Source organism: Phlebotomus papatasi, chromosome 1 (assembly GCF_024763615.1).
Source record: "Phlebotomus papatasi isolate M1 chromosome 1, Ppap_2.1, whole genome shotgun sequence".
Lineage (NCBI taxonomy): Eukaryota > Metazoa > Arthropoda > Insecta > Diptera > Psychodidae > Phlebotomus > Phlebotomus papatasi.
In genome coordinates, this window is record NC_077222.1 from 62,345,189 (window position 1) to 62,365,538 (window position 20,350).

Consider the following 20,350-nt stretch of genomic DNA (forward strand, 5'->3'; position numbering starts at 1 on the left):
TCGAACATAAGTGTCTAAGAACGAAATATTCACCTTGACTACCTTCCTAGGTAACTAGGAACTGTTTTCGAAATAAGCCAATAAATATGGTTTTGGATAAGAAGTGGGAAGGGGGGAAGAAAAAAATTGTATTAAATAATAATGACTTATGGGATAGTCGTTAAAGACTAGTAGTCTATACCTCTTATCGTTTAGCCACTAAACGTACCACAAGTTGAAAAAAAGTGGATTAATGTAAAACTGGTCTCGTTTTGAGTGCGAGCAGTAAAGTATTAATTAGTTTAATTTTTTTAGAATAAATATTACACAATAAAAATAAAAAATGTGCCTTTGAAAAAAGTCATTTCAAATTTTAATTTACAGAGATCATTTACACAGTCGCATTAGAGAGACTAGATTGTCCGAATACAATTTGTTGGTCTACATCATAAATGTGAACACTTGAGAGAAATCCGAACAAGCTAAAATAACATTACGGAAAAGTTAATTTTACCCTGCAGTATTGATCCAAAATCGGTGTAAATATTACCCTTTTTAGGTGTATTGAGGTTTAAAGTAACCCTTTTCTATGTTAATTTTACCCTTAACAAGGTGTAAAATTAACATTAAAAATGTTGATATATTTTTACACCTAAAAAGTGTTAAAGTTATGAGAAAAAAAAGTTAATCGCACCCTCTTTTTTTCTCAGTGAAGATTTAATTTAATTTTTAAAGGAATCACTGTTTTGTGAGGTTAAAAATACTACCCAAACTTATTCTCATAGAATAGTTTCAGTTAATTAGTGTAATAAATTCCAATTGACTGTCTCAAATCACGTAATTATCCATGTTTGTTGGTAGCATATCTTCTAAAGTCTATGATTGGTCTTTTTTCTCTATAATTTAAAGAAAGAGCTTTCTCTCATTTATTTTTACTCCCTTGGATTCAGTTCCATTTATAAAATAAGAACAATTACAATACTTTTCCACCAAAAAGCCTCAAATGAGATTAGGCTAAACGTCAAATATTGCTTCAAATTGCATTTCTGCATTCTTCGAAAAATTTTGGGACAAATGGGACAGTTTAAAATCATAATGCAATTCGATACGAGAGATCTTATTACGTTTGTCATTTACATCGAGAAAATTAAAATTAATCTCAATCTCATTGGATTTAGATTGAATTGTCTCAAAATCCAAATATGATTTAGGTTCCCATCGTGATGTGGTCATTGACTCTCCAATTTTTATTGAATTTTTATTTAATGTTCAGTAACTCAGTGCAAAATGTTAACTAAGTTATTATTGCCAATTAATATCAAAAAATGCATTATGGAGAAATGGGACAGCTTTAAAATTGTTTTGTTTTTATTTTTAAATGGAATTGAACGTTATTATGATGTAATTTGGTTTAACAAGTAGTTTATGGAGCTAAATTATATCATAGTAAGGGTCAGTTTCATAAGTAGGAGAAAAACCTAAATTTTAAAGGTGCCCCTCTTCCCCATATGACTATTTCACCTTGAATAATCGTCTTAAATATCGTTTTCAAATAATATTTGAAAACGATCTTTGGTTTTTAATTTGTTAATTTCTTTATAGGCTTTTTAGTTCTGGTTCCCTTAATAAAACCCGAAAAAAATTACAAACATAACTTATTTCTGTTCTTTTCGTTGCTTTGGTATCAATATCCATAAAATGAGGTTAGATAGTTTAGATTTAATATCAATCCTGATACGATGTATTCCTTTTCGCATGCACAGAAATTTTTTGGGACAAATGGGACAGTTTCAATCCAATTCAATTCGACACGAGAAATCTATTAGATTTACGATTTATATCGAAGGAATTAAAGTAAAATATAAATCTAATGCCCAACGCACAATAACTTTTGTTTAGTAAACATGTTTTTGACATTTCAATGAGAGTGAGTAAGATCTAGATTTAGTCATCTCGCTCATTCTCATGGAAAATTTTGAAAACATGTTTACAAATAAAAGTTATTATGGTCTGGTCATAATGGGTCTTTTTTTTAAACACAAAAATTATTTTAAAAAAATAATAAACTTATAATATTTACTACTTGTCGCATATTGTGCATATCCTATAGTTCATTTTACACTTTTTTGCTTAATTGGAACTAATCCTAAACCAATTTCTTAATTGCTCGTGAAGCATTTTAATTTTCCCACAGTCCATTAGAAACAAAAGCATTAATTTTTCATTTTTATAACCTGTCAAACATACCAGAAAGGTATATACAAATGTATTGTACTTGCAACAATTCCCATTGATCATGTATACGGCTGTTTGATCAGCAAAATCACATATAAATCAATTAAAAGGTAATCCCATAAATCACGTAATGGGAAGCGATTAAGAGTATGAGGCAAATCTCTCGGTGAATTTTACGATCAATTAACAAGTGGTTGCTGGCGGTATTAAAAAAAATGAAGAAAATGTCTAATTGATAGCAGAAAGAAATCTTTTTCACCAATATATTTCCATGAACGGTTGCAAGATTGTGTTCTGATGGGGATTTTGCCAAAGAGAGCCACAAGAGACGTGAATTGGTAGCCAGTGAACGTGACATTAAGTGAGAGACTGCGGCTGATGATGATGATAATGGATGCCGGAGGCCAGCAATCGCAGCCGTTTGCGGTGCAGAAGTCGCGATTGTGTTTCATTGAGAAAAGTGTCGAGAACCCCATAAGATCGTGATGGAATCAATAGTGTAAACACATTTTTGAGGTGCTCGCCCTTAAATTGGTAATTTCTCTTTCTCTGTGTGAGACGAAGTTGGATGAAGAGAAAAAAGCCAAAGTTTAGAAATATTTCCCAAGTGACAGTTGGGGCGTGGCCCAAGACGGTCTCCGCCTTTTGCACCCTTTGGCGCTTTTTCACCTCTGCGCTCTCGCCCCAAAATGTGGCGCAATAACCCCTGTGGAAAGTCTCCACACTCGGGTTCCACACAAACTTTGCGTGTGGAAAGTGGAAGTGGCGCAAAAATGACGCTCTACTCCGGAGGAGCTTCATTTATATACGGACAAATTTGGAAATTGGCATGCAATAAAAGGTAAATGCGTGTGTCGGTGCTGGATAAAAAAGGAAATTTAATTATATAAAGTATTTGCGGGTGGGTAAAAATATGTTTCCACTGGATTTTCTATGAAATATTTAAAATTATTTAAACTAATACCGGGAAAACATGCAATTACCGTCTGTAGCAGGTTATTTTTCACAAAACACACCAAAACCCCCGCCTCCCCATGCCATCCAATGGGCATCAACCGATGCCGAATGAAGCATTCTGCGGGGGAAACATTTTCCCATCGGGCATACAAGAAAATATGCTTCGTTGATTAATTGTTGCATGTTCAACAGCTCTTTTTTTTTACCTTTCCTTCTAAAATCCCTCAACTCCACCACCATCCAATATCCCATTGTAATGAAATACAGAATTGTAATATGAAGTGGATACTATTTTTATTGTGTTTTTTATTTCAACTTCTGTGCATCTCACTCTGTCAAATGCATCCAAAGATAAGAAGTTGAATTGACTTCAGGATGAGTGTATCTATATGCACTTCAAGTTTAACCGCCACAATCAGTGAAACTGCTTCTTCTTTCTTGCATGTATTGAAACAATTGCAAAGAGGGGAGAATAAAAACACAACAATTAACAAATTCCACGTCACAGTACTTATTTATTGCTATGCTTTTTGCACTTTTATTGAAATATGGTGTAAATTCCTCTTTCCACTTAACGGTTATCGATTCAAATTTTATAGCTTTTTACTGTCTAGTTGTCGCATAGAGGCGCTAGTTTCCTGCTGGAAAGTGTGTCTCGGCTAAGTTCTTTTTTTCATAGGGAAATATTTCCAATAACCCGGCGCCTCCATTTAACTTACATATAATAGGTGTTTTATATATATTTATATATATATACATATAAAATTTATATATAACTACAAAAGAAGAAACGAATATTGGGGAAAATCTAAAACAAGCACAACAGAATCAGCACCTTTACAAAGGTCAGACTTCACTGTACAAAATTCACTGTATTTGAGATTCAATATGGACTTGGGTTAGTATACTCAGAATCATTTTACTGCTCGAATTCAAAAAGAATGCAATTCTTATAGTTTATTTTTTTCCCATTTGTGACACGTGGCAAACGTAAGAGATATCGACTTTCGGTCTTCGATGACCCCCCCCCCATAAGTCAATATTATCTAGGCCTATTTCTTTCCTTTTTCCTTCACGCCGTCCTTCTCATCCAAAACCATGATTTTTGGTTTATTCCGAAAACTGTTTCTAAGTTTTTTCAATTTTGAATATGTTTTGGAGTAGTCAAACTGATGATTCCGTCCTTGTACTCCTATGTTCGAAAAACAATTCGATATCAAATTTTCGAAGATCACAGTTTAATCACTTTAGAGGGCCTATTTTTAACCGGAGACAGCCAAATGCCCAAAGCTAAAATCCCGAAAGCCAAAATCCCGAATGTTCAAAATCCTGAAAGGGATCAAATTATATGGAAGATAATATCTAGACTAACTTCCTAAGGCACAGAAAATTTCCATTTGCCTCAAACAAAACGCGAGTGCAATCGTGGGAGTAGATATGGCACTTTTAAGAATTCGAGATTTTGGCTTTAGGTAATTTGGCGTTCGAGATTTTGGCACTCAGGATTTTGGCCGAGATCCTTTTTAACAGATTTGCTGAAATTTGGAGTTTTTGAAGAATCTTGAAATTTCCAAACCCGGCTACATCGGACTTAATCGGTAATGTACCCGATTTATCATTATCGGATTTACTATTTTATTCATCCGTATGCTTGTAACTCATTCTAAAATATTCTAAAATGTGCTTTTCTTAAACATTTTTTTACAAGTCGGAATGTTTTTTTTTAATTTATAAATCAAATAAATCTGTAGTAAACCGGTAGGCATCCAGAAAGTTTGCTAAAAGATAATACACGGAGACATATTTCTCGTGAGTTCGAACACTCCGCAAAACTGAGACACTTTGCCATCTCCTGTTAATTCGGAATCTTGAAATTTCCTCACTGTTTCAAAAAGGCAAACAGAAAAAGAAGATCGTGAAGTACAAGACTTATGGTGCTATTCCAATGAAAAAGTGACCATGTTTTTTTAGCACATTACTGTTATCAAGTACTAAAATAGACCATGACTGTTCCCATATGTCATTTCAAGGAAAATAATGAGTAGAGAATATTAATGCTGCTCTCCGAATTTTCACCACTGAGCATTCACGGGAAAACTCATGGTAAACCTGGGTAAACCCGCGGTCGAGGCTAGTTGCCAACTCCCGACCATCCAACTGCATCACACCACCAAGCTGACATGACAGGTTACTCCACACTGACTGAATGTCAGATGGTGTGATCGGGTGAAAGCTTGCTCGGAGGGAATATTCGAATTCAGATTTCGGTTGAACTTTTCTTTTGTGTTGGTTCCTGTCATCACTATTTGGTGATTTTGGAACACGACAAGGACGGGGTAAAATATGAAGTTTTGTGTAGAGAGAAGAACCTTACATCTTGTCTATCATGATAAAGAAAATGTACAAAATACTATGAATGTGAAATCATTAAATTAATCTTGTCGATTTCCCAACCGAAATCCAAATTCGAATATTCCCGCCAAGCAAGCTTTCCGATCACAATTCCATTTGACATTAATTGAAATAACATGTGGGAACAGTCATGGTCTTTTTAGGACTTGAAAACAGTAATTTGCTAAAAAAAAACATGCTCAGTTTTTCATTGGAATAGCACCATTACACAGGCTTGAGACTATAGACCTATGGCGTCTACACAAGCAACAGATTTGCTTCAATATGGACATAAATTTCTCTAATGTATAAAGGTCTCTACACACTTCTAGAAATTTCTTTAAGAAATGCTTTTTTAAAGAAAATTTCCCCTATTCTTATAGGCAAAAACGTCAGAATTTTTTTCTAAAAAGGCAATTTTTGACGAAAATTACTTCTAGCGTGAAGACACCATAATGACCATTAGAGCTTTGGCAGACCTGATTTATAGCCAAGAGAGGGCTTAGCGTAATTATATTCAAAGTAATGATTAAACCATTTTTTCCATAATTTTTCACTAAGCCTTGTCTCGGCTTAAGTCGTAAATCTTTTAAGAATCTTCTGTATCTTAGAAAATACCTCGAATTGGCTGTTAAAATTTTTGTGGTAGGGGAACCTGGGGCACCACCGAACATGAGGTAACACCGAATACTGCGATTTTTTGATTAGATATTAGAATTTAAGGGTTGAGGCCTGTATAAATTCATAGATACACTGAGTGAGAGAAATCCGAAAAAGTCTAAACAACATTCCGGAAAAGTTAATTTTACCCTGCAGTATTGGTCCGAAATCGGTGTAAATATTACCCTATTATGGGTTAAAGTTACCCTTTTTCATTTTAGTTTTACCCTTAAAAATGTGTAAAATTAACATTAAAAAATGTTGATATATTTTTACACATAAAAAGTGTTAAAGGTTCGAGGAAAAAAATTTAATCGCACTTTTTTTTTCTCAGTGTAATATAAGGATGCTTGGCCACTAAAGAAATGTTCGTCATAGTCCAAGTAGTTAAGAAATAAAAATCTGTGTTCGAAACTACCCCATGTTCAGTGGTGCCCCAGCTTCCCCTATCTATTTATTCTTAGATAGTTTACTTGTCGATAAGATAAACGATTTTTCGGATTAAGTAATTTCAAATAAAAATTCAGCTTCACTGGAATTTCAAAACTTTTTTTTCGGGATTAAGATATTTTGCTTAAAAAACATAAAACTCTTCGTATTTGATACTAGCTCTTCTAGCGGTAACTGTATGTACTTGCAATATTGTAAAGAGAAATGGCCTTTTAATACATATAGTAGAAAACCAAAGAAAGATAATATAAAGTGTTGATAAACGTATACTTTGCGGACGAAATGTTGTTTTTGGACGTTGAAGGAGAAGTTTAGAGTTCTACTGGCGCCTTGTCAAACAAACCACCCTACCATCTCAAGAAGGGGCTCCCACACATTCGCATATGTGAACCATTGCAGAATGCACTAAAACTGTATAAAAGTGGATTTATATCATCGATATCATCAAATACACTCCAAAGCACCATATACCAGTCTATATAGAAAATTCTTAAGTTTTCCTCTCATTTCTCATAGGTTTTTTTTTCTGTGTCTCAACCCCTTTCATCATCCTTAAGGCGAAGATTCTTCTCAAAGAATTTCTCTGATGCTACAACTTCATGTTAGATAGATTCTAAGTTTTTCTATTGAAAAAAATTCTTTAGCTCCTATTTATGGTTTTAATACATCTCTACTACATGTAATTTTACAGCAGGGATTTATTGAGGATTAAGAAGAAAAAACTCAAGTGCCAGCACAATAAACAACCCCCAATCGTATCATGAAGTGAGCTGAAAAATTTCTAACTTTTTAAGTGAACGGAGGTTGAATTAAGAAGGAAAACCAACTTTGGCTGCCATTTCTCAAGAGTGCCACCCTACAAATTTCTCTATCTCTCATTCACTGGTGTTAACTTAATTGAAACAAATTCGTACTAAAGCTCAACAAGTCCCTCATAAAATTCCACAAAAGGGATTCATGCCAAATGATTTTTTAATAATCCCCCAATATGAGTATACAGAGAGTTTTTGGGGATGTCACAATTTGGGACATTCCGGTGCTTAGTAACCACGAATAAATGTGGCATAGTTTGAGACTCTCGTTGAGACAATGACTCCGGAACATCGACGTCCTGAAGCATCTCCTCGGCTCACGCTGCTGAAAGTCACGATGCCCTTGAGGAAGTACCTTTGAGTTCCATTAAAGACTTTAGCGTCAACTAATCCACTTCCTGATCGTCTCTCGTTGTCCTCGTTGCAAGCTGCATTTTCTCTTTGCACAGGACGCACACAGAATTTATCCCTGGAGATGTCTCCTGGGAGTAGCTGCCCACATTCCTCTTGAGGAACATCAACAACATTAAGTGCAGTAAAACTGAGTATTTGTTGTGGATGTTCCTCATGAACATCAACTACAAATCCTGTCCAATTCTTTGGCCTGTAGTCAGTGGTGTTTAAATCCAAGCAAATAGGCTCGACATTGTTCTCTTCAAATCTCACAGGATCTCGAAGTTCCAGCAATGCAATGCTCTTCGAGTAATCTCCAGATGGTTCATAGCTGAAAATTAGAATTAGTGTGTAAGGTCCTAATTCATATCTGTTATTTATTTATTTATTACTTATTTATTTTTAGCAGTTAATAGCAAAAATTTTTTTTATTGATCGACAATTTGGTATTTTTGAATACAAAGATGAATGTATTTCGGATCTCTGAACATTTCATTTTGGTCAAAATAGGCCTCAAGGCCTAAGACCTTGGTAAGGGAAGTAGGGAAGGGGGAAACAAAAAAAAGACGAAATTAGGATAAGCTTTTCATTAGCATTAGTCTTATAATTAATTTTATAATAATTTATAATTAATAATTAAAAAATTGAAGGCAATTAAAGACCGCTTAACCCTATAAGGTCGATTGCATTACCAGTGACCCAAAAAAAATCCAACGGTCATCCAAAGTTATGTAAACTCCTAGAAACTCCTAGTCTCCTTTTTTGAAACTCCTAGTCCTTAAAAAGTTGAGGCACAGGAGTTTTAAATTAAAGAACAAGGCATATCATAAGTCGAGCTTCCCATCATTAACATGTTACTTGTTCTCTGTACATCCCTTTTCTTCTCCTTCAAAAACATGCATTCTAGTGATATGTAAAATACACTAATTTGGAAATATTTTTGAGGTTACCCCCATGAATATTTCCAATGACCTTGAGTCAATCCTTTTTAAATTTTCTCAAGGTCAAACGTACAAGAAACCTACAGAAATTCAAAGATTTTGGAAAGATTAATTCATTTAAAAAGTGTTTTATTTGACAAGTCATGAACCGTTAAAGAAATGGTTTCGAAACTAACAAAAAAAACTAAAAAAAAAAACTGAAATACAAATTAATTACTTTGGATGGCTATGCTGTGATTTATGAATCGATTTAAATCTGCTGTAGATCGGCAAATACTAATAACAATAAATTTCGAAATTAATAAAAATATTGAGAAATAGAAGAAATACACTTAAAGTTGTTATTGTCTTATAATTTTCTTCTTTTAAAAATATTTTGCAAAATTATTATTTGTAAATATTTATTAGGTTCAGCGGGTATTCACGAAAAGCTCGTGAATCTTATAACGCATGAATAACTGTAGAAGTCTGCTCTTTTACAAGGATCATAACGGTCATTATTTGAAAATCATGTTTGAAGAAGGAGAATACAAGGAATTAAAACGACAGTATTTGGAGAATTACGAAAAGGGGAGCATCTAACCTCATGTTCTGGTCCTAGTACTCGAACAGTTCTAGGACAGTCCTTTTTCCTTTTTCCCTCGACCTCCTTCTTCCCTTCCAAAACCATGTTTTTTTATTTGTATCGGAAGCAAATCATATAATTTTTTTATATCTGAATATGTTTTGGAGGTAGCCATCAAGGTGACTATTTTGTTCTTAGACGCCTATGTTCAAAAAACATTTGGATATCGAATTTTCAAAAATGTCAAAGTTTAACCACTTTGGAGGGCCTATTTTTCAATCGATTTGATTAAAATTGAATGTTTTCGAAAGGTCTTGAAATTGTCAACCCGGCAAAATTCGGTATAGTACCCGTAATTGATGTATCTTTCTCAATTTTTTTTCAAATTTTTACTTTAATTCGGAATCGTTTTTCAAATTTATTAATTAATTTAATCGGTAGTAAGCCATAATGCACCCAAAAAACATGCGAAAAGATAATACACGGAGAACTTTTTCTAGTGACTTCGAGCACTTCACAAAGCTGGGAACTCATCTGTTTTTTATGATCTGCTCTGCATAATGAAGCTCGACTATATGAGCAGGCTTATACGGTCAATACACCAAAGGTTTCTACCGTTTACTTGGTATGACCGGTTATGGTAAGACGGTGGCAGACGCAACTATAGCACAGAATTGCAAAAATATATAAATCAAAATATATAAAAATTAATAATGATAATTTAGGGATTACTAAGTAAATTTAACAAAGTATTTGAAACGCAAAATGTTCCTATCTTAGTCTACTTCAATTTTGTTGCAATTTATCACTTATGTTCAAACTTTTCTTTATAAATTAAACACCTAAAGAACACTTCAGTGACAAAATGAAATTAAGACTCATCTTAATTAACCTCAGAATTATTTAATTTCAAGGTATTTCTCAACTTGATACCATCTATGACTCATAGGATGAATATTAATTTTCATTACAGTTTACTAAATTTTGTAATCCAGCTTTTATAGCACTAGAAGTGTCTTCAAGTCCCCGCTTTTCCATTAAGTTAATGACCTGCCTGAATAATTTGATTGCCAAGGACAACAATAAAATTGAGAAATCCCCGCAATTAGAGTTCATGAATATTAAAAAATTAGTAGTCAGTATTAACCACTATTATCTGGAGGTATTGGAGTTGACTTTGCCAAATGCTTTATTTTCTCATTTAAAAAAAAACATACAAACTACAAACACATAATGACCTCCACAGAGTTCTTTACAATCAGAAAAAACATTTCACCCGATGCCCAATGTTTATTGAACCACTTATGACATTCACATTCTCGTTATTATTCTTTCTCCAAAAAAAAGTTTGTTTTCTTTATAAACTTTTCGTTGACTCAGAGACTGAATATTGAACATTTAACACTGTAAACCGGCAATAGTAACGTATACAAGCGTATTCGTTATTTAAAATTATATTTAAATTAAAAAATATCATGAATTTCATTGATTAAATAAATAATTTAAATATTTAGTCAGAACTATTCTGAATTAAGTATTATATTTTCCAAATTCACATTGAAATTTTTACTGATTTTAAATTTAAAACGGTCTCATGATTAACTCTTAAGTTAAAAATATATATTTAAAAATCGGCATTTCTTCTTTTTTTTCTATTTAAATGATTTCAAAAAGAAATTGAATATTGTAACATTTTTAATACAATGGAAAATATGGGTTAGAAGGTCGATTTAAAATTGAAAAAAAAACAATATATTAAACTCATAATTGAGAGGATGCACTTAAAATTTAAATATACGGTGTAATTATAAAATAAATCGAGGTCAAATACTTAATTTAAATATTTAATGCAAGAACTACCGATTTTAAATTTCGACATCAAGCAAATTTAAAACTTCTTCACGAAATTTTCATTCTTGTTTCATGTTTCGTCTTACAAAAGATAAATCGTATTTACAAATATATTTCGATTTTATTGCCGATTCATTACCGATTTTAAGACCGTTCAGAAAAATCCAAATTTGACCACCTCGGTTCAAAAATAAGACTTTTAGAGTGGTTAAACTTTGTATAGACGGAATGTTCACCTAGACTGTTTCCAAATATCCGAAAATTACAAGATATCGTAAGAACTGTTTTCTAAATTACCCCTCATTATTTTAACGCGATGTAGGGTAGGTGTGCCAAATTCCGGCATAGTTGCATGCAAGCGCCAAAGTCTCAAGTTTGAAATGTAATATTTTTAATACAAATTGATTTTTTTATTCCTTCTTCTTAAAGAGCGTTGCTTGGAACCTTGTAGGCAGTTTACCGTCTTTATTTGCTCTAAAATCATTCTTAATACATTTTAAAATGAATAAAAATGTAGACATAGCCTTGGTGGCCTATTTCGGCCACCTTCATTCTCATAATTCCTTACTCTTCCGGAACTTTTCCAATGCCTTTTTCAGATCATCTTGCTCGACGAAGCGATATTTTTTCTTATTATTTTGCATTGTATAATTTCTAGATTATGTAAAAACTAAAAATTTGTGGAAATTTGAGGAACACAAAAAGTGGCCCGAATTACAAGCAGGCCGGAATTTGGCAATCTTACCCTAAGGGGTGGGAAAAATAAAGGTTATGTCCTAGACACACTTGCGACTTAAGCCACGAGACGACTTAGTGAAAAATGATGAAACTGAAGTTTAACCATTATTTCGAATATAATTACGATAAGCCGTCTCTCGACTAATCCTTAGGTCTGTCAAGGCCCTTATGTTAATGGTCCTTAGCACGACTTATAGGGGATCCCCCAATGACCAGAGGTTCGGAATTGTTACCGTTTGACCTCTAGTTAGTACCAAGTTTCCAGACAAAAAATAAGTATATTGGATTGAAAACAAGATTCTTTCAAAAGCTCTAAGCAGTTTATATTGCTCTCTCTTTCAGTTCGGAGAGTAAAATGCATTACCCTCGGAGGACATGAATTCTCCGGATGGCTAATAGATCCTGCTTCCGTCCGATACCCACGAAGAAATCAAAGGCATTCCCAATATGTCCATATTTTTCGCTCCACAAGCATCTTGCATTTGTAGCGATTGTCGTTTCATTGATGATGGTTCCACCGCACTTAATGATAGTTACGGATTCATGGGTAATACCCGTACTCTCAGTTGCATTTGTGAAGATGCCCACATGCCAAGGCACGTGATATCTTGTTGGGGAGGATGAATTCGTTACTCTCTGTAGAACACCACAATTCACAGTATCACCATTCACTTCCCACTTCTGAAGAATTAGGGTTAGAATAACGAGGGTTAGGGATTTCTTGAACCACATTTTGCGTTACAGGAAGTTTCACTGGTGATGGTTTCAAATGAAGTAACTCCGGCAAATTGATGCCTCTTGGCTTTTATAGATGTTTGTGCTTGGAGTGTGTTTATCAACTTGAAATCGTGATTCAGTGAGGTGATTTGCTAATGAAACCTGTTTGCTAATCCACCGCCAACATTGGGAAGATGAATATTAATTAACACCTCATTTGTGTTGAAGCAGCATCAATAGATCTTTTAGTATGCAGCTACTGATTTCCGTGGAATTCTTTTTTGGATGGAATCCATGACCTGAAGCTGTTCTAGAATCAGTCCACTTGGCCAAATTATTTCGGCAAAACGGATGCTTTTCCCCCCTAAAATGCGCGGGTGGATGCAAAAAGAATTGTATCTTGCGTCCGGTTTCGGCTGGGATATGGGGATGGCAAGTCCCCAGTGAGACGGGAATTGTAGTAGCATTTATAAAAATCCACATATAAAATTTGTGTGGGAGTGTGAGATAGTTGGCGTCAGCCGGTCCATCAATATTTTTGCCCCACATTTGAACAAATCCGCCCCATTGAGCTCCATTCACCCTCTCCCTCTCTCCACCAGATGCACCATAGCGCACCAGAAAACCAAAACACACCATCACCCACACACGCGCCTCTGAGCATGTGTACTTCAGGGGGGTGAGTTTGGGGTGATAGGGATGGGAGGAGGTGAACCAAAAAAGAAAAGAACTCGAAAAAGTCTTCTTTGGAAATGGGGGAAAACTATGAGAAAAATTCGCGCCAGCGAAGTCTCATGTGCACACGCGGAAGATAAAGAAAATCCCCAAGGGGTAGGACCCACAGCCCCCCCCCCCCCCACCCACCATCCCACACCCCCCAAAAATTCACTGTGTTTGTTGGAGCAACTGAGGAAAATATTTTCCATTTTCTTAGCTCCGCAATACATAACTTAAATATTTCAGATTATATTTTCCATTTCGCTGCTATTCAGCGCGCCTCTGGGTTAGAGGAAAGCATCACCAACATATTACCCACCCAGGGAGCACCCCCCAAAAACTCCTCCATACCACAAGGGAGTTAGTGGATGGAAGCATCTTACATGTTTCCTTTCCACCTCACAAATGCAATATCCCACCATGAAACTGCATACCGTCTAAAAAGACGTTTTGAATGAATCCCTGGAAAACCAGGAGGTTTTACTGGACTATCGTGAGACAATCTGAACAAAAATACAACAAGATGAAGCATATAGATATCTAAATTTAAGACTAATCCATTACATTACATGTAGAGATATCTTAGATCCTGTACTTTTATTCAGGTTTGATAGGTTTGACTAAATACAAAAGTAAAAAAAAAATATCACGATGCTAGATTACAATGGGATAGGAATTGATTTTAAATAGGAATTTCGAAATTTCCTCACTGTTTTAGTTGGGTAAAAAAAAAGCTCGAGGAAGTACTCTTGGGTGTAATGGCCCAAAATGAACTCGTTTTGATCATTGAGAATTACTTAGAATGTAAAATATGGCAGTAAAGGAATAGGTAAAGGAAAAGAACCTCTAATATACTCGATAATCCTAAGCCCTACTAGTGAGTGTTTTTCTAGTAATTTGGATCCACTAAAAAGAATGCATTTTTTTCATAGGCAAAAAAAATCCAAAGAAAAAGTACAACAGGATTTCTTTGCTCTCTTAACTGCTCAAAATCCAAAAGACAGCAGTTTCCACAATCCTTTTTTTTTCAAATTCTCACCATCCTGGCTGCTAAACAGTGAGAGATATTGACTTCCTGTTTTCGGTGACCCCCCTCCCCCCACAAGTCAATATTCTCTGGCGAACTAACTTAGTCAAATCACCGCCCAATATATGTTTTTTGACTTATCTCAAAATTGGCCCTAGCGATATCAATGACTTTCGAATATTTTATTATTATTTTATTTATTTCGATGTACCGGGCTTTTATTGCCATTTTCTACATTGTTCAGTTTACAAGTTTATTATTCAGTTTACAATGTTTGGTGAAAAATGACCAGTCAGACGCTTCAATCATTTGCACCGGGCGGGACTCGAACTCACAACAGTGGCAGTCGAGCCAGGGATCACACTGCCCAAGAGCCGAACGCTCTTACCAATTGCACCACGGACCCCCTGACTTTCGAATATGTTTTGTAGTTAGTCCAGCTGAACATTTCGTCTTTAGACACCTTTCACCGGTTAAATTGCTAATGTGAATTATTCAAGGTCAAAGGGCCTAATTTTCTACGGATTTGGTCAAGTTAAATTATTTAAAATATTAATGATTTTTTAAAATACCCTCGTTTTGAACAATTTTGAACTTCAAAAAATGATTTTGTGGTAATTTATAGACAAATTAATCGAAATTAATCTTACATAAGCATCCAAAAAAATGCTAAAAAGAATATAAGGCAGAGTTCCTTCTCGGAAAGAAAATTATGAATTTCCAATTTTTTTACACAAATTAGTATATACTAAGGATAAAATGTGACAAAAACATGCACTAATTGATTAAACCGGTGAAAGCCAAAATCCCGAAAGCCAAAATCCCGAACTTTTAAGAATTCGGGATTTTGGCGTTCGGGATTTTGGCTTCCGGGATTTTGAAGTTCGGGATTTTGGCTTTCGGGATTTTGGCTTTCGGGATTTTGGCGTTCGGGATTTTGACCGAGATCCGATTAAACAAAGAACTTACTTGTTTCTAGTTCTTCCTTTCGGACTTTAATTTGTATTTTATTTAATTGCTTAGGGGAGACTGGGGCAAAAAGTCACAAAACAGATATTTTATTTTTTTACAAGCTACTCGAGCGCTTCAAAAATTTCTACTTAGCGCAGTTTTATAGGAAATTTACCGCTCTACAACTTTGTGAAAGTAACTTTCCCCTATTTGGTAAGGAAACACGTTTATCGAGCCAATTTCTAAATTGTAATTTTGTGACTATTCTCAAAAATGCTGGGGCAAATAGTACCAGACATTGGGTATTATCATATTTTGATTCGCTTCATTACAGGCTTCCGTAAATTTGAAAAAATACCTAGAGGACATATTTTCATAGAAAATTTAATTATCTACACCTTTGTAAAACAGCGTTTTCTCTGTGAGAAAAATGAGAAAACGAGAAAAGCGCTTTTCAAGCTATTTTAGAAAAAACACACAAAAGACTGCAAATCGTTTGACCAATGCAAACAAAAGGATTTCTGGAGAAAGGAACTTTTGTGAAATTCTAAAATAGATATCGGATTCGTATTCAAAAAATTCAAATTATTTAGAAAATATTCACCAGTGCATCAATTTTGGAAAATAATTAGGTAATAATTGTTATCTTCTGCAAGGAAAATATTTCAAAAATAGGGCTAAAAATTTCGATATTTTTTATTTTCTAAATTCCTTGTTCGAACTCACGACATTGAAGAAGGTCTTTGGCGGTTATCTATAGAAAAAAATTTGAGCCGCTATCTTTCTTATTTTGGAAGATATTGAATTTAGAATTTTTCGATTTGTGACTTTTTGCCCCAGTCTCCCCTACTGTAAAAACCAGCAAAATAAATTTGATCAGTAAAAAAAACAAATTTTAGATTGTTATAAAAATACCCTGGCACCTTAAATTCATCCTTGGTAAAAGATTCTTAAGATAAGGTGCTAAAAAATACAAGAATTTCTTGTAATTTCCACAACATGCATTGCATATCCTTAACGTCCTTAACAGATCTCCCCTCTTAGCTTCTGGAGTGTTTAAAAAAAATGGAAATGGTGTTTTTATTGAGCATACCACTCCTTTTCCCACCAGATTCTCTGGGCAATTTATCAAATTGACCGAAAAAATGATTATAATTTTGTCGAATTACTTGCGCGCCGCGTGCACAGGCAATAGCAGCAAGCACCATTTTATAAGGGGGGACTGCAATAAACATCCTCCAGTTAAACTTGCCACCCCCACAGCCAAGCCCCGTCGCCGCACAAATAAAATGCAATATATGTTCGGTGGTAAAAAAAAAAGAAGCCACCCATCGTGGGCATGGAAGATGATGGGGCAAAAAGAGGCATTTACCCACCACCCCTTTTTCCCAACATTAATATTTAGATGTTCCGGCTTCTATGGTGCCCACCCACCTCCCCAATACTTCTCTTCGTTTTATATTTTTCCATTTTCTTGCTATGCTGTTTTCATGTTCTACTTTTTATCATCGCATTTTTTTTATTCCTCTTCATATGTGAGTCTCTTTCTTATTTACCACTGCTCCTTATATACCCGGCTCTGGTGGAAACTTTTTCTCGAGCTTTTCTGTCCCTCACCACCACCCCCACACAAATACCAGTGCAGTTGGAAAAATCTTGCACAAATACACTAATATCAGCATCTGGAGGGAAAAGCGTCATTTTTCCCAATGTACACTCCCTCAGATGGCATATATCCCAAACACTCCTGGAGAATCCATAGATGTTCCCATAACACTATCTTTCGATCTTGGTGGTTCAGACCTTTTCCGGGAACTTTTTTACGAAGCGCCTGGTGGGAGATGATCTGATGCCTGACAAAACATACTCTTCCTTCCTCTTTTTTGTTGGTTCGAAAAGAAAACACAATTTTCCTCCCGCAAAGCAAGGAGAGATTCTCATTTTGGAGCACACCAATACACCCAATCCAATCTTGAGCGCCTCAGAATCTCCCCACAAACACTATGGGGATGCACTTTTGGCGTGGGTGGGTGATGTGTAAGTTTTCTTTCACTGAGCTTTTCTTTGCCAAAGAATATTCCTACCAAGTTTGTGTTAGTGTTGTTTTATATTCGGTACAATCGTTTTTTTCCTTCCATCCAATGCATTTTTCCACAAAATACCCACAGGGTGGATCTCACACAAAAAAAATTCTTGTACAGCACGAAAATTTTCTTTGCATTTTTTTGTTTCTTTCTGCAATTATATTATCGATTTTTAAGAGAAAATATAACTCAGGGTTTTAATCTTCCTTTTACTTATTTTTGATGCAAAGGCCAGAAAAAACGCTACATATTTAAATTATTTATTTAAAGGTAAATTATTCACTTTTTTTTAATTCAAAATCTAATATAATATTTACAGTAATTTTTAAAAGATTGAATTTAAAAAAAAAATATGACATCTCTCAATTAACTCCATTTTTGTAGATCTTTGTAGAGACAACAGGCTTCACAGATAAAGATACCAACTCGGATCTTTAATGACCCCTCTATAAATAAACCTTCTAAAATATTAGAAGCTAAAAAAAAGAAACCTGTAAAAACAAGACCTTTTGAAAGCAAAAAAAATATTCAAATAAAAATCAAATTTTGCAATTGTAAAATTAAATAATCAAGAACCATTTCTACATCTCATTTAGTTTAAATTTGAAATAATCTTTGATCAGTTCTGCGCGATTTAAAATGATCAAAGATATTAAGTTTCATAGTTTAGTATTTTCAGGAAGTTTTTATCAATTAATAATAAATCTGAACCATTTCGAAAATAAAAGAGCTTGAACTCCCGAGATAGAGCTTGGTGGTTGACTATCGATTTAAACACTTTCATAAATTACACGTTAAATTTGGTTTTAAACAAGTAACTTTAATCCTTACTGAGTTCTGAAACATAAATTTAGAGTGCTTAAACTTTTAACCTTAAAATTCTATGTCGAAATTTTTTCGGTCTTAGCTATGTAAGGATGAAATGTTTACCTCGGTTCCCTACAAATCATATGCGAAAACGAAAGAAATCCTGGGTGCCGATTTCGAAATGAACCAAAAAACATGATTTTGGAGGAGAAGTGGCAGGGGTGGCTGGAAAAGGCAAAGAGACCGAACACCGGAAGTTTTTATCTCTCTCGATTTAAGCCCCAGATAGGTGAAACATTCGAAAAAAATGGATGGTATATGATACTCTCTCTTTGATTTCGAGCAGTAGGGGAAAGTGCCCATGGTTTACACGGTCCCAAGCTTTACAATGACTAAATTTTTCCTATGTTTCTGAATAAATGCGGCTCTGCGATATATTTTAAACACAATACACTTTCCCCTAGTTTTTAAAATATAGATGAAGTAAGTCACATTTATTGAAAAACATACGAAAAATTTAGTCATTGTAAAGCTTGGGACCGTGTAAAGCATGGGCACTTTCCCCTAATATTATATATGTATATACACAATAACACTTTGTCATTTTCCGAATAAGAGGGGTTGGTACTCCATGAAACATCGTCGCCAAGAATAATGTAAAAGGATGTTGGGCATTAATTAGTTATTGTTGGACTTTAAGTTTTACGGCCGATTGCCATCTGACGCCATGTTAGCAACCACATCTGAATGGCTTAGGAGCTGTCTGTTGGCAAATAAAATGCTTGCTCTTCTGCATACTACCCTTTTGTGACGACTTAAGGTAGTCTTCATACTAGAGGTTTAGCCCAGTTTCTATAAGTCTCAAAATTCCAAATAGTCATCAATCTTATTTGTTCTTTCAGAGTCTAATAGATCCTTATATTCAAGCCGAAGTCAACATTTACCAAAAAAATTCTGACTTATAGGAAATTAGGGAAGTTAAGCCATATGGTTAAGCCTTAGGTCTGAAGCCCGTATAATCATCGTCACAAATCCTCGTCCGCCAAAATCTAAGAAATATAGTTCAGATTGTCAAGATAACCGTCAACTATATACCGTCAGTTTCTAACCCAAAAATTTTGACTAAAGTCCTGGTCTCACTGTGTGGAGGTGAAATAGGGAAGGGAATGGTATTAATTAATAATCTGAACCACTGGAGCTCCAGTATATGTTTCTATTTAAGGTAATCTTTTATCAGAAATTAACAAATTCGACTTAAAAATTCTAAATTATTTTATTTACAAATTCCAATAAAAATCAAATTGAAACTTTCTCTGATACTTACGTTCATCGCTAAAATTTCCTATTTATCTAGCCAAACCCAATAATGCAATGCGAGTTTAATCCCAAATTCAGGCAATATTTTCTTAGGGACTTTGTTATACGGTCTTCAGATCTAAGGGCCTGTATAGACGTTGGCTAATCCTCGAGAAAATGCAGCCTGTTAAATTTGGCAGTAAGGACTTAGGAAAAGGAAATTTATGAAGAGGACCTCTAATCGATGATCCTAATCCCTGTGTATTAGGGCGTTTCAACTAGGAAAAAAAATTTGGCACTATTCTAAGGGTGCTCTACATGATGAGCCAAAAAGGTTTTTTTCTACGACCATATGATCAGACGCTGTTTAGAGGTGGCTGAAAGACCCTCTCTGTAGTGTAAAATCCGGTAAAATCAGAAATTTGTTCTACAGAGAGGGTCGTTCAGCCACCTCTAAACAGCATCTGATCATATGGTCGTAGAAGAAAAACTTTCTTGTCTCATCATAGAGCACCCTCAGAATAGTGCCAAAAAATTTGTTTCCTAGTTGAAACGCCCTACTGTGTATGATCGTTTTCGAAAAATCTTTACTGTCAAATCTTACATTCTAAATAATTTCAAATAAAATTCCAAATAAATTAACTTAACTTTTTTCATTCCTTAAAACATAAAGATTTTTTGGAAAATTTTGACTTAAGAATGGATTATTAAAGGCAAATGACATTATATTTAGAAAAATTAAGAAAATTGGTTGCTGTTTAGGATTTTAGGAACATCGC

The 20,350-nt window shown here is 34.6% G+C and overlaps 1 protein-coding gene across 1 annotated transcript; it reads right to left on the reverse strand.

The window, feature by feature from the left end:
- Positions 1 to 7,626: 7,626 nt before the first annotated feature.
- Positions 7,627 to 13,957, reverse strand: LOC129810021 (uncharacterized). Its single transcript, XM_055860252.1, has 2 exons — positions 12,337 to 13,957; positions 7,627 to 8,208 (listed from the first exon to the last, which is right to left on the reverse strand). The coding sequence occupies exons 1-2, from the start codon at positions 12,702 to 12,704 to the stop codon at positions 7,713 to 7,715; spliced, it is 864 nt and encodes a 287-aa protein (XP_055716227.1). The 5' UTR covers positions 12,705 to 13,957; the 3' UTR covers positions 7,627 to 7,712.
- Between the last annotated feature and the right edge of the window lie 6,393 nt (positions 13,958 to 20,350).

What these genes read in the sequence shown, in the direction of transcription:
- LOC129810021 (XM_055860252.1), bottom strand. Translation starts at nt 12,704, where the DNA reads ATGTGGTTCAAGAAATCCCTAACCCTCGTTATTCTAACCCTAATTCTT. An exon ending in AGAATTCATGTCCTCCGAGG is followed by an intron (nt 8,209 to 12,336) that starts GTAATGCATTTT and finishes TCTAATTTTCAG; the next exon opens with CTATGAACCATCTGGAGATT.